Below are 12,986 nucleotides of genomic sequence, written 5' to 3'. Positions count from 1 at the left end.
TCAAGAACAGCCTGGCCAACATGGTGAAATCCCGTCTCTACTAAAATACAAAAATTAGCTGGGCATGGTGGCGTGCGCCTGTAATCCCAGCTACTCAGGAGGCTGAGGCAGGAGAATTGCTTGAACCCGGGAGGTGGAGGTTGCAGTGAGCCGAGATTACGCCACTGCACTCCAGCCTGGGTGACAGAGCAAGACTCCGTCTCAAAGAAAATAAAAATAAAATAAAAAAACCAAGGGAATGTGGATAAAAGCACCTGGCGCCACATGTAGGTGGTCTCTGAATGGTACTGCCCCTCCCTCCTTCCTTGCCCAATGTCAAGAGGTCAGATTTAAGGCTCTTTCAGAAGAAGACAGAAACATCCTCATCTGAAACTTGGGATTCCTACTCAGTTGCATTTTAGATACGAAAAAAAACAAACCCCATGAAAACAGCATCAAGGCTAAGGGAAAGGTTTTTGCCTTTGTCTCCTGGACTGCTGCGAGTTTTCTCTCTTAAAGCCTTCTTCTCCAACTCAAATCTCTCAATTGCCTTCAAAAACCAAGAAAAAGGGGGGCATTAGGGATTAATGCAAATCCTGGAGAAGGGTGGGGTCAGGGTCTGGGCCTTTTCTCTTGTTGGTGCACAAAAGACCTGGAGCAAAGTTTGTGGCCAGTGCCTTGTCTTTCTCCAGATGGTAGGTCCTGGTGGCCTCAATGTCACTGACATCATCCCCCAGAGTGTCCCTACTATCTCACACTGCCCCTTCTTCTAGGCGTATGTGATTTAGAGCAGGAATTACAAATTAAACAAGCTATTGTTTAATCTCTTTGTAAAAGGGGGATAATAATATCTATCTTCCAGGGTTCTTTTTTTTTTGAGACGGAGTCTCGCTCTGTTGCCCAGGCTGGAGTGCAGTGGCGCGATCTCGGCTCACTGCAAGCTCCGCCTCCCGGGTTCACGCCATTCTCCTGCCTCAGCCTCCTGAGTAGCTGGGACTACAGGTGCCCGCCAACATGCCCAGCTAATTTTTTGTATTTTTAGTAGAGATGGGGTTTCACCGTGTTAGCCAGGATGGTCTCGATCTCCTGACCTTGTGATCCACCCCCCTTGGCCTCCCAAAGTGCTGGGATTACAGGTTTGAGCCACTGCGCCCAGCCTCTTCTAGGGTTCTTATAAGGGTCAAAAATAGTTTAATGTATTTTAAAACACTGGCAAAGAGGCTACCAGATAGGAGCTGTTCAATAAGGGGTATCTTTTTTTTTTTTTGAGACGGAATCTTGCTCTGTCGCCCAGGCTGGAGTGCAGTGGCGCAATCTCGGCTCACTGCAAGCTCCGCCTCCCGGGTTCACGCCATTCTCCTGCCTCAGCCTCTCCGAGTAGCTGGGACTACAGGTGCCCGCCACCATGCCCGGCTAATTTTTTGTATTTTTAGTAGAGACGGGGTTTCACCGTGGTCTCGATCTCCTGACCTCGTGATCCGCCCACCTCGGCCTCCCAAAGTGCTGGGATTACAAGCGTGAGCCACCGCGCCCAGCCTTCAATAAGGGGTATCTATTATCTACCCTTGACCTCTCAAGAGAGACTTCTCTTGATCTCTGACTCTTCCCCACCCCCATCCTCCTACCCCCGAAAAGGAAGAAAGAAAAATGAATGCTAGGGACCCAAGTTGCATTGATTGTCAACCAAGAGTCCAGCAATGAGCTTGGATAACAAAGTTAACAAACAAGTATGAGTTTGTGTTTTTGCCCTCAAGGGACTTACACTCTAATTGGAGAGCCAAATCAGCACTCGTGGAACAATTAAATGCTAAACTGCTGTGATTACAAATCAAAGAAGTGAGGTCAATGTGGGCCAGAGCAGTCACAGAGGACTGTCCGGAAGAGGCAGACATGAGTGTCGGCGGCATCAGGCTCCTGAGCTTGATAAACTGGGAAATACCTCTCCAGGCCTCCCCCATCTTTCCCTTGCATCAGCACTCCCTGGTCTGCATGAGTGAAAGGTACTGGGCATGTGTGCAGGGGTGGGTGTATGTGTGTGTGCCAGTGGTGGGGGGGCGGTCACAGGGGTTAGTCTATGTATTAACATTGTTGCTCCAATTAAGTAAGCTGAAATTTAAGGCATGAGGAATGAATTGGATGGGTATGAGTCACTGTAGCAATATAGCAGTATCTCTGATCTTTACCAATGTCATTGTAGCAGACACTGTATGGCCTGGAAGGATGGATAAGATTTGCACAGAAAGAGGGGAGAAAGGATAGTTGAATGCTGAAAGAAGAGCAAGTTTTGGGGGGAAAGATGGTAAGACCAGCATTGGGCTGAGTTTACCTTTGAGATGACTTCAGGGCCTACAAGCAGGGCTGTTCTCCAGGAAGGCAACTCCCAGACTGGATCAATGACCGGCATTTTGGGGAAGTATTCAAATACACAGATTCCCGGGCCTTTGCATTAGAGATGCTTATTTCCTGGGTCTGCATTGGGTCCTGAATTTTTTATGCATTTATAGTGGCTCCTGAATAAAAAATTAGCCGGGCGTGGTGGCACGTGCCTATAATCCCACTACTTGGGAGGCTGAGGCAGGAGAATTGCTTGAACCTGGGAGGTGGAGGTTGCAGTGAGCTGAGATTGCACCATTGCACTCCAGCCTGGGTGACAAGAGTGAAACTCCGTCTCAAAAAAAAAAAAAAGAAAGAAAGAAAGAAAAACCTGCAGGCGAATTTGCCCGCAGCTCACAGGATCTCTCAAAGAGTAAATCTTCATCATTGTAATCCTCTGCCTCATAGCCACCATGAGTAAGTGAGCTGTAAGGGGCCATCCAGTCTGAGCAGCGTGTGAAACTGACCCCCCAAACAATATACCCAGGACCATCGAGAAGCAGGTCTTTAGTAGCGACTTGTTGGTTGGCTGACATTTCTTTGTTGCTCTCATTTTCAAATCTCTCTATCTCCATATCTTAGAGCTCTTTAGGTTTATGCCTCAGATTTCTTAAGTGCAGTTAAAAATAAGAAACAAATACACGCCATTGCCAAAACCCAAAATAGCCAAAAAGACACTTACAGATGATTCACGCCCGTGTTCTTCCATCTTGTGGGAGCCTGCTACACAACAGCTACTTGCTTAACATTTAGCACTCCTGCCTCCCGAAAAGATATGTGTGTCTGTGTGTGTGTGTGTGTGTTTGAGAATTATTGAAGGGTCTGTATTTTTTCCCAATAAAAATGTACCAAAATTAACCTTCAGACTTCTCATTTCAGGTCCACATGTAAGGATCTCATAAGTCACCATTCTGTCCCAATAATAAGTAAAGCTGAATAAACTGAAAAATCAACAACTCTTCTTAGATCATTCAGAGAAGTGAGGTCACAGGGCAAACTACTGCCTGAAAACTGAATAGACAGGCAGGTAGATACAGAGAATCACAATTGGCAGGAATAAGCCCATGGGCAGAAACCTCCATGGGAACCAGTAGCAAAGCCAAAACTGTCATAAATGAATTCTGGAGGCTCAGTGTAGACACCTTGAGAGGTAAAAACTCCAGCCATCACAAAAATGAACTCAAAATCAAGTGTAAACATAAAACTATAAAACCCCTAGAAGACAACAGGAGAACACCTAGGTGACCTTGGGTTTGGCCATGACTTTTCAGATATGACACAGAAGGTACAATCCATGAAGGAATTGATAAGTTAGATTTCGTTAAAATTAAAAATTTCTGCTCTGTGAAAAGACACTGTCAAGAGAATGAAGTGACAAGTCACATACTAGGAGAAAATATTTGCAAAAAAATCCAACAAAAGGCTGTTATACAAAATATTCAAAGAGGCCAGGCGCGGTGGCTCCCGCCTGTAATCCCAGCAGTTTGGGAGGCCGAGGTGAGTGGATCACTTGAGGTCGGGAGTTTGAGACCAGCCTGGCCAACATGGTGAAACCCCATCTCTACTAAAAATACAAAAATTAACTGGGCGTGGTGCCACATGTCTGTAATCCCAGCTATTAGGGAGGCTGAGGCAGGATAATCGTTTGAACCCAGGAGGTGGAGGTTGCAGTGAGTCCAGATTGCACCACTGCACTCTAGCCTGGCTGACAGAGTGAGACTCCATCTCAAAAAAAACAAAAACAAAAACAACAACAACAACAAAAAAACAAACAAAATATTAAAAGAAATCTTAAAACTCAACAATAAGAAAATAACCTGATTAAAAAATGGGCTAAAGGTTGGGCATGGTGGCTCACGCCTGTAATCTCAGCACTTTGGGAGGCCGAGGCGGGTGGAACACCTGAGGTCAGGAGGTCAAGACCAGCCTAGCCAACATGGTGAAACCCAGTCTCTACTAAAAATACAAAAAATTAGATGGGAGTGGTTGTGGGTGCCTGTAATCCCAGCTACTCAGGAGGCTGAGGCAGGAGAATCACTTGAACCCGGGAGGTAGAGGTTGCAGTGAGCCAAGATCACGCCACTGCACTCCAGCCCAGGTGACAGAGCAGGATTCTGTCTCAAAAAAAAAAAAAAAAAATAGTGAGGGGGGCGGGTGGCACGGCACTAAAGATTGAACAGACACTTCAACAAAGACGATCTACAGATTATAAATAAGCATATAAAAAGATGTATGTCATTGGGGAAATGAAAATTAAAACAACAATGGGATACCACTACACACCAATTAGAATGACCAAAATCTAGAACACTGACAACACCAAATACTGGTGAGGATGTGGAGCCACAGGAACCCTCATTCACTGCGGGTGGGAAGGAAAAACGTTAACACCACTTTGGAAGAGAGTTTGCCGGTTTCTTACAAAACTAAACTTAACTCTCACTATAGGATCTAGCAGTTGTGCTCCCTGGTATTTACTTACATGAAGTGAAAACTTATGCCCACACAAAGACCTGGACATGGATGCTTATAGCAGTTTTATCCGTAATTGCCAAAACTTGGAGGCAACCAAGATGTCCCTGAGTAGTAGACAGATAAACCATGGTACGTTCAGACAACGGAATATTTGGCACTAAAAAGACACGAACTATCAAGCCATGAAAAGATGTGGAGGAAACTGGCCAGGCGCAGTGGCTCACGCCTGTAATCCCAGCACTTTGGGAGGCCGAGGCAGGTGGATCATGAGGTCAGGAGATCGAGACCACCGTGGCTAACACGGTGAAACCCCATCTCTACTAAAAATACAAAAAATTAGCCTGGCATGGTGGCGGGCGCCTGTAGTCCCAGCTATCGGGAGGCTGAGGCAGGAAAATGGCGTGAACCCGGGAGGCAGAGCTTGCAGTGAGCTGAGATCACGCCACTGCACTCCAGCCTGGGTGAGAGTGGGAGACTCCGTCTCAAAAAAAAAAAAAAAAAAAAAAAAAAAGATGTGGAGGAAACTAAAAAGCATACTAAGTGAAAGAAGCCAACGTAAAAAGGCTACGTACTATATGATTCCAACTATATGGCATTATGGAAAAGGTAAAACTAGGGAGAGAGTAAAAACAACAGTGGTTCCCAGGGGTTAGGGAGTAAAAAGAGATGAACAGGTAGAGTACAGAGGATTTTTAGGACAGTGAAACTATTCTGTATGACACTACAATGGTAGATACGTGTCATTATGTATTTGTCCAAATTCGTAGAATGTACAACACCAAGAATGAATCCTATTGTAAACTCTGAATGTTGAGTGATGATGATGTAACAATGTAGGTCCGTTAATTCTAACAAATGTGCTACTATCGTGCGGAATGTCAACAGTGGGGGAGGTTGTGCGTGTGCATGAGCAGAGGGTGTATGAGAAAATTGTACTCTCTGCTCGATTTTGCTGTGAACTTATAACTGTTCTAAAAAATAAAGTTTAGGCCGGGCGCGGTGGCTCACGCCTGTAATCCCAGCACTTTGAGAGGCTAAGGTGGGTGGATCACTTGAGGTCGGGAGTTCAAGACCAGCCTGACCAACATGGTGGAACCCTTTCTCTACTAAAAATACAAAAAATTAGCCGGGCATGGTGGCACAAGGCTGTAGTCCCAGCTACTCGGGAGGCTAAGGCAGGAAAATCACTTGAAAGGGAGGCGGAGGTTGCAGTGAGCCGACATCGTACCACTGCACTCCAGCCTGGCGACAGAGCAAGTCTCTGTCTCAAAAATAAATAAATAAAGTTTATTGGCCGGGCACGGTGGCTCATGCCTGTAATCCTAGCACTTTGGGAGGCCAAGGCGGGCAGATCATGAGGTCAAGAGATTGAGACCATCCTGGCCAACATGGTGAAACCCCATCTCTACTAAAAAATACAAAAATTAGCTGGGCATAGTGGCATGCACCTGTAGTCCCAGCTGCTCGGGAGGCTGAGGCAGGAGAATAGCTTGAACCCAAGAGGCAGAGGTTGCAGTGAACCGAGACTGCGCCACTGCACTTCAGCCTGGCAACAAAGCGAGACTCCATCTCAAAAAATAAATAAATAAATAAATAAATAAATAAATAAATAAATGTTTATTAATTTTTTAAAAAATTAACTTTGAATACTCAATTGTGTAAACATGTTTTCATATAAATGGAGAGGCCCCAGGGCACTGAGACACCTTGATGATCCCTGGGGCCCTTCCCTGTCAGAAGCTTTGTCTCAGCTCCAGCAAAGGTAACTCACCAGGGTGTTGGCCGACGGCTCGGTACGCAGATTTATGTCAGCAATCTTTTGGTTCACCTGGTGCATGGAGCCAATAAGGCACGCTGGAAGGTTAGTCTGCTAAGGAAACTCGGGGTGATGATTACACACACAACAGGACGGGGCTTGTCTGGTGAGAAGGGCAGCCCCTGTCTACACAGCCTCTCTCCTTACTTTTTTTCTTTGCATTCACATTTTTCACATTTCTTTCTTCCTTTTTTTTGAGACAGGGCCACGCTCTGTTGCCCGTGCTGGAGTGCAGTGATGCCATCACGGGTCACCGCAGCAGACCTCCCGGGATCAATCGATCCTCCCACCTCAGCCTCCCAAGTAGCTGGGACTACCGGCGCACACCATCACGCCTGGCTTATTTTTAAAATTTCCTGTAGAGACACAGTTTCACCATGTTTCCCGGGCTGATCTCAAACTCCTGGGCTCAAGTGATCCACTCACCGAATCAGCCTCCCAGAGTGCTGGGATCACAGGCATGAGCCACTGCACCCAGCTCATATTTCTTTATCTTGTTTTAAATGAGATACTTTGCAAATTATAAATAAGATTTGACCATATTATAGACACCTTGGAACACATAAAAAGTGAAAAAGAGTCATCCATAATGCCACCACCCTAACAGCTCTGTTAGGACTTGGGAACTTTCCTTCCAGTATTTCTTACATACCTATTTTTGTCTGTATTTACAATCTCAGTGTATGCCTGTTTTACTACTCTGACTTCTCTTCTAGTCATTATTATGATTTTCATTATTATTATTATTATTTTTTGAAATGGAGTCTCACTTGCTCTGTCACCCAGGCTACAGTGCAGTGGTGTAATATCAGCTCACTGCAACCTCCGCCTCAAGTGATTCTCCTGCCTCAGCCTCCCAAGTAGCTGGGAGTACAGGCGCCCACCATCACGCCCAGCTAATTTTTGTAATTTTAGTAGAGACAGGGTTTCACCATGTTGGCCAGGTTGGTCTCAAACTCCTGACCTCAGATGATCTGCCCGCCTCGGCCTCCCAAAGTGCTGGGATTATAGGCGTGAGCCACTGCACTCAGTCACTCTTCCATTCATTATTATGAGCATTTTCCCTTTGGCTAAAGGATCTTCATGATAATCATTTTAAATGACATTATACTAATCCATGTAGAAGATACACCTTAATATACTTAACTGTTCCTTGGATATTGAAAATTTAAGTTATTTATACTTTTTGACAATTATAAATAATGCTGGCCAGGCACAGTGGCTCACTCCTGTAATCCCAACACTTTGGGAGGCTGAGGCAGGCAGATCATGAGGTCAGGAGTTTGAGACTAGCCTGGCCAGCATAGTGAAACCCCGTCTCTACCAAAAATACAAAAAATTAGCTGGGTGTGGTGGCGGGTACCTGTAATCCCAGCTACTTGGGAGGCTGAGGCACAAGAATCGCTTGAACCCGGGAGGTGGAGTTTGCAGTGAGCCAAGATCGTGCCACGGCACTCCAGCCCGTGTGACAGTGCGAGACTCCATCTCAAAAATAAATAAAATAAAATGAAACCAAACAATGCTGTGTGCCAGGCATGGTGGCTCACGCCTGTAATCTCAGCACTTTGGGAGGCTGAGGCGGGTGGATCACTTGAGGTCAGGAGTTCGAGACCAACCTGGCCAACATGGTGAAATCCCGTCTCTAATAAAAATACAAAAATTAGCCGGGCGTGGTGGCAGACGCCGACAGTCCCAGCTACTCGGGAGCCTGAGGCAGGAGAATCACTTGAACCCGGGAGGCAGAGGTTGCAGTGAGCTGAGATCGCGCCACTGCACTCCAGCCTGAGTGACAAAAAAACAAAACAAAACCAAAAAATGAAAAATAATGCTGTGATGCATGTGTGATATCACATAGACAGCTGTTTCCATATTTTAGAATATTTCTTTATGAGAGATTTTCAGGTGACAGATGACTGCGTCAAAGGGTATTGCAACCTTGTTCATCACTTAAAATCTGTTCAGTTCTATGGCCCCTCTTCCTACCCTCTCAGCTTTTACATTTCTTTCTGTCTTAGCCTCAACTGATCTAGGATATATCCTTTGTAAAACCCCCATAATCCTATCACCCCTCACTCCTTTCACATAAAGCAAGGTTCACTCTTACTTCCATTACCCTCAAGTGTTCTTACAAATCAGAGGATACTTGAAAAAGGAAGACACTAAGAAGGGACATGACAAATCACAGCAGGTGAAATGGACTTGTTAGGTGTGGGATTAAGAAGAAAGAGGACATTAGAAAGCGGCCCTGCAAAGTGAGACCCTGAAGCAAATTCTGATGGGATCACACTTTGCCTCATCTTAAGAAGGGCTTCTGAGAGGCACGGAAGGTGAGGGGGACAGAGTGATACATGCAGCTGGGCTGGCAGCATGGCTTGAAGGTAAATGAGCTCCACAGGAGATGGAACGACCTGGGGTTATTTATAGCCCGAGAGGATTATTTGCTGGACAAGCTGTAAGGTCCTCCAGAGATGGAGTTCTATGACCCTGGAATACAGCTCAGGGTCAGAAGTGAGATGAGGATGAACGAAGACAGGGCCAGGGAAGTACGATGCTGGTAGAGCCTGGATGATGCCAGAATGAGCAGATTTGGGGGCAGGGAGAAGGGCTGGCAGGTGAGAAGAGGCAAGGTCAACCTGATTTTAAAAAAAAAAAAAAGGCCAGGCGCAGTGGCTCATGCCTGTAATCCCAGCACTTTGGGAGGCCGAGGCGGGCGGATCACCTGAGGTCAGGAGTTCGAGACCAACCTGACCAACGTGGAAAAACCCTGTCTCTTCTAAAAATACAAAATTAGCCAGACAGGGTGGCACATGCCTGTAATCCCACCTACCTGGGAGGCCGAGGCAGGAGAATTGCTTGAACCCAGGAGGTGGAGGTTGCAGTGAGCCAAGATTGTGCCACTGCACTCCAGCCCAGGCGACAGAGTGAGACTCTGTCTCAAAAACAAACAAACAAGAAAACCCAAACAAACAAACAAAATATTCAAAGAACTCTTAAAAACTCAACAATAAGAAAATAAACAATCTGATTTAAAAATGGGCTAAAGGTTGGGCGTGGTGGCTCACGCCTGTAATCCCAGCACTTTGGGAGGCTGAGGTGGGTGGATCACCTGAGGTCAGGAGGTCGAGACCAGCCTGACAAACACAGTGAAACCCCATCTCTACTAAAAATACAAAAATTAGCCAGACGTGGTGGCGGGTGCCTGTAATCTCAGCTACTCTGGGGGCTGAGGCAGAAGAATCCCTTGAACCTGGGAGGCAGAGGTTGCAGTGAGCCCAGGCTACGCCACTGCACTCCAGCCTGAGCAACAGAGTGAGACTCTGTCTCAAAAAAAAAAAAAGAGAAAAAGCTGGGTTTCATGCTCATCTGTCTGAGGGTGGAGGGTTGCACCACAACTTCTTAGTTGCTATCAATAACATCTATAATTCTTTGGGAGATAGAAGGGAAAGAAGGCAATCATTTTTTAAAATTAGCTTTTAAAATCTTCTTCCCCATTCTTTCAACAAATACTTCCAGAACTTCTTCTTTTGGGGCTCTTTCTGATTATGTTAGTAAAAAAATACTGGAGTCAAACAATCCTTTACAGTCTCAAATTCTTTTAGAGGATAGGTAGAGTTTAAGTAATTGAAAACAATGTATCTGGCCAGGTGCAGTGGCTCATGCCTGTAATCCCAGCACTTTGGGAGGCTGAGGCGGGCAGATCACCTGAGGTCAGGAGTTCAAGACCAGCCTGGCCAACACGGTGAAACCCCATCTCTACTAAAAATACAAAAAATTAGTTGGGCATGGTGACAGGCACCTGTAATCCCAGCTACTCGGGAGGCTGAGGCAGTAGAATCACTTGAACTTGGGAAATGGAGGTTGCAGTGAACTGAGACTGCACCACTGCACTCCAGCCTGGGCAACAGAGTGAGACTCTGTCTCAAAAAAAAAAAAGGAATGTGGCTGGGTGAGGTGGCTCATGCCTGTAATCCCAGCACTTAGGGAGGCCGAGGCAGGTGGATCACTTGAGGTCAGGGGTTCAAGACCAGCCTGGCCAACATGGTGAAACCCCATCTCTACTGAAAATTCAAAATATTAGCCAGGTGTGGTGGCAGGCACCTGTAATTTCAGCTACTCAGGAAGCTGAGGTAGGAGAACTGCTTGAACCTGGGAGGTAGAGGTTGCAGTGAGCTGAGACTGTGCCACTGTACTCCAGCCTGGGTAACAGTGTGAAACTCCATCTCAAAAAAAAAAAAAAAAGAAGAAGAAAAGAAAGAAAAGAAAAGAAAAAATCAATGTATAAGGGACAAGCTAATAAGTGATGTGCATTATAGACCTGAGCACTGATGATTAGATCTCTGTGGCATGATTCAAGTTAGGTGTATTTGGTCTGATTGTAGGTGACACCACCAGAAGGATACAGGGTGGATTGTTCTCTAACTCCTTCCTCACAGTCTTCAGCATTGTATTCCGTGCGACAAGTGAGACAGCCAGGTGCTCATCCACTGGTATCATAGGTAGGGTGGTGAGGTTGATGACCTCCATCTTCCTGAAGTGATTCATTGTCCAATTTCTTGTAAATGGACAAACAAAAAGCTTCCACTTTTAAGAGCCTCTCATTTCCCACTCCAATTTTGTCCTTTGTTTAATCAGCCTCCTGGAAATCATAAACAGCATAGAGCCAGCTCAGAAAACACAAAAAGAAAAGCCCAACCACGTTCCCCAGCCACACAGGGTTGATGGCAAAGCACATGTCCCATGTCTGCACGGGGAGTGAAAGGGTTCCGTCTGAGAAGCCCATTCTTAAATGAGGATTGCAAGGTATATGGACTTGTTCTTCCAATGTCTGACGCCTGACTCTCCCTCTGCCCCTCCCCCATGATGAAAATTGTTCTAGTTTTAAAAATAAGGAGACTAGAATGCGGAAAAGGCCAGGGCTCTAGACTACTCCAGACCACTCAGCAAGTCAGTTCCCAAACGAGAAATGAAATCAGATCTCTTCGTTTCTCTGAGTCCCAACTCTAAAAGAGATTTGGATTAGGTGACCTAAGGCTCTCTCCAGCTTTCCGATGCTGTGATTCTAGAATACGTGGTCCATCTCCTCAGCACAAGGCTCCTGATCAACCTGAGGCTTTCTGCTCTCTCAGAAAACTGGCCCCAACCCTACTCTTCCTCCTCGGCTCTGAAACACTCTGGTCTGCCAGCTCTCCTGGGTCCTTGCTTGTTGGCCAGGAGCCCATTACTTCCATCTGTGGGCCCTCTATGTCCAGAGTCTAGTGTGATAGGCCTTGTTATAATAGAGCAAAAGACTTAGATCCTGCCCTCTAGAAGCTCATACATAATGGAAGGACAGAGGAAACGTTGAGTTTGGTGGAAACATGAACTCAAGTGCCCTTTCACCATACTCTCCTTCCTTCTCCGGTTCAGGCCTTTGCTCCATCCTTTTCTCCACAGACATGCCTCTTACACGCCAGACCCGCGGAACTTCTTCCTGCTCCCTGACCACACCATGCTCTTCCTACCTCTATGCCTTTCCAGATGTGGTTCCCTCTGTTGGACTATGCCCAGGTGACACATCTGTGGAAACCTTCTCAAATAATTCCATGCCATTAGCACCATGCCTCCTCTGCAAAGCCCAGGGTTCTGCATTCATCTATCTTTTCTTTTTTTTTTTTTTTTGAGATGCTTTGTTGCCCAGGCTGGAGTGCAGTGGTGCCATCTTGGCTCACTGCAAGCTCCGCCTCCTGGATTCACGCCATTCTCCTGCTTCAGCCTCCCGAGTAGCTGGGACAACAGGCGCCCACCACCAGGCCCGGCTAATTTTTTGTATTTTTAGTAGAGACGGGGTTTCACTGTGTTAGCCAGGATGGTCTTGATCTCCTGACCTCGTGATCCGCCTGCCTCAGCCTCCCAAAGTGCTGGGATTACAGGCGTGAGCCACCGCACTTGGCCTGCATTCATCTATCACAGGACTCACAATAGTGAACTGGAATGATTTGCTTCTACTGCTTTCTCCATTAGGCAAATTATGGATTAACTGTGATTCCTTTTAGACTTACCACGGTTTTGTTTGTTTGTTTTGAGACAGCCTCTTGCTCTGTCACCCGGACTGGAGTGCAGTGGCGCGATCTTGGCTCACTCACTGCAGCCTTGACCTCCTGGATTCAAGCCTCCCGTGTAGCTGCGACTACAGGTACCTGCCACCCACAACTGCCTAATTTTTGTATTTTTAGTAAAGATGGGGTTTCACCATTTTGGCCAGGGTGGTCTCGAACTCCTGACCTCAGGTGATCCACCCACCTTGGCCTCTCAAAGTGCTGGGATTACAGGCGTGAACCACCACTCCCAGCCCCTTCTGAATATT

General features: G+C 46.4%; 1 protein-coding gene across 2 annotated transcripts in view; it reads right to left on the bottom strand.

Annotated features, from left to right (window-relative positions):
- FAM227A (family with sequence similarity 227 member A) overlaps nucleotides 1-11,185 on the bottom strand; it is a 63,806-nt gene extending 52,621 nt beyond the window's left edge. Inside the window, exons 1-3 of one of the 2 annotated variants that reach the window (XM_003264754.4) lie at nucleotides 11,044-11,185; nucleotides 6,599-6,681; nucleotides 460-529 (exon numbers count right to left, since the gene is read on the bottom strand). In XM_003264754.4, the coding sequence (XP_003264802.2) occupies nucleotides 460-529; nucleotides 6,599-6,681; nucleotides 11,044-11,185 (295 nt within the window). Of the gene's footprint in view, nucleotides 1-419; nucleotides 436-459; nucleotides 530-6,598; nucleotides 6,682-11,043 lie in introns of those variants that run through there. The other variant, XM_030815543.1, reaches the window with a different exon arrangement.
- Nucleotides 11,186-12,986: the final 1,801 nt, after the last annotated feature.

The sequence above is a fragment of the Nomascus leucogenys genome, chromosome 7b (assembly GCF_006542625.1).
Source record: "Nomascus leucogenys isolate Asia chromosome 7b, Asia_NLE_v1, whole genome shotgun sequence".
Taxonomy (NCBI): domain Eukaryota; kingdom Metazoa; phylum Chordata; class Mammalia; order Primates; family Hylobatidae; genus Nomascus; species Nomascus leucogenys.
Note: the sequence above shows the minus strand (reverse complement) of the source record. Positions and strands in the feature narration are given on the sequence as shown.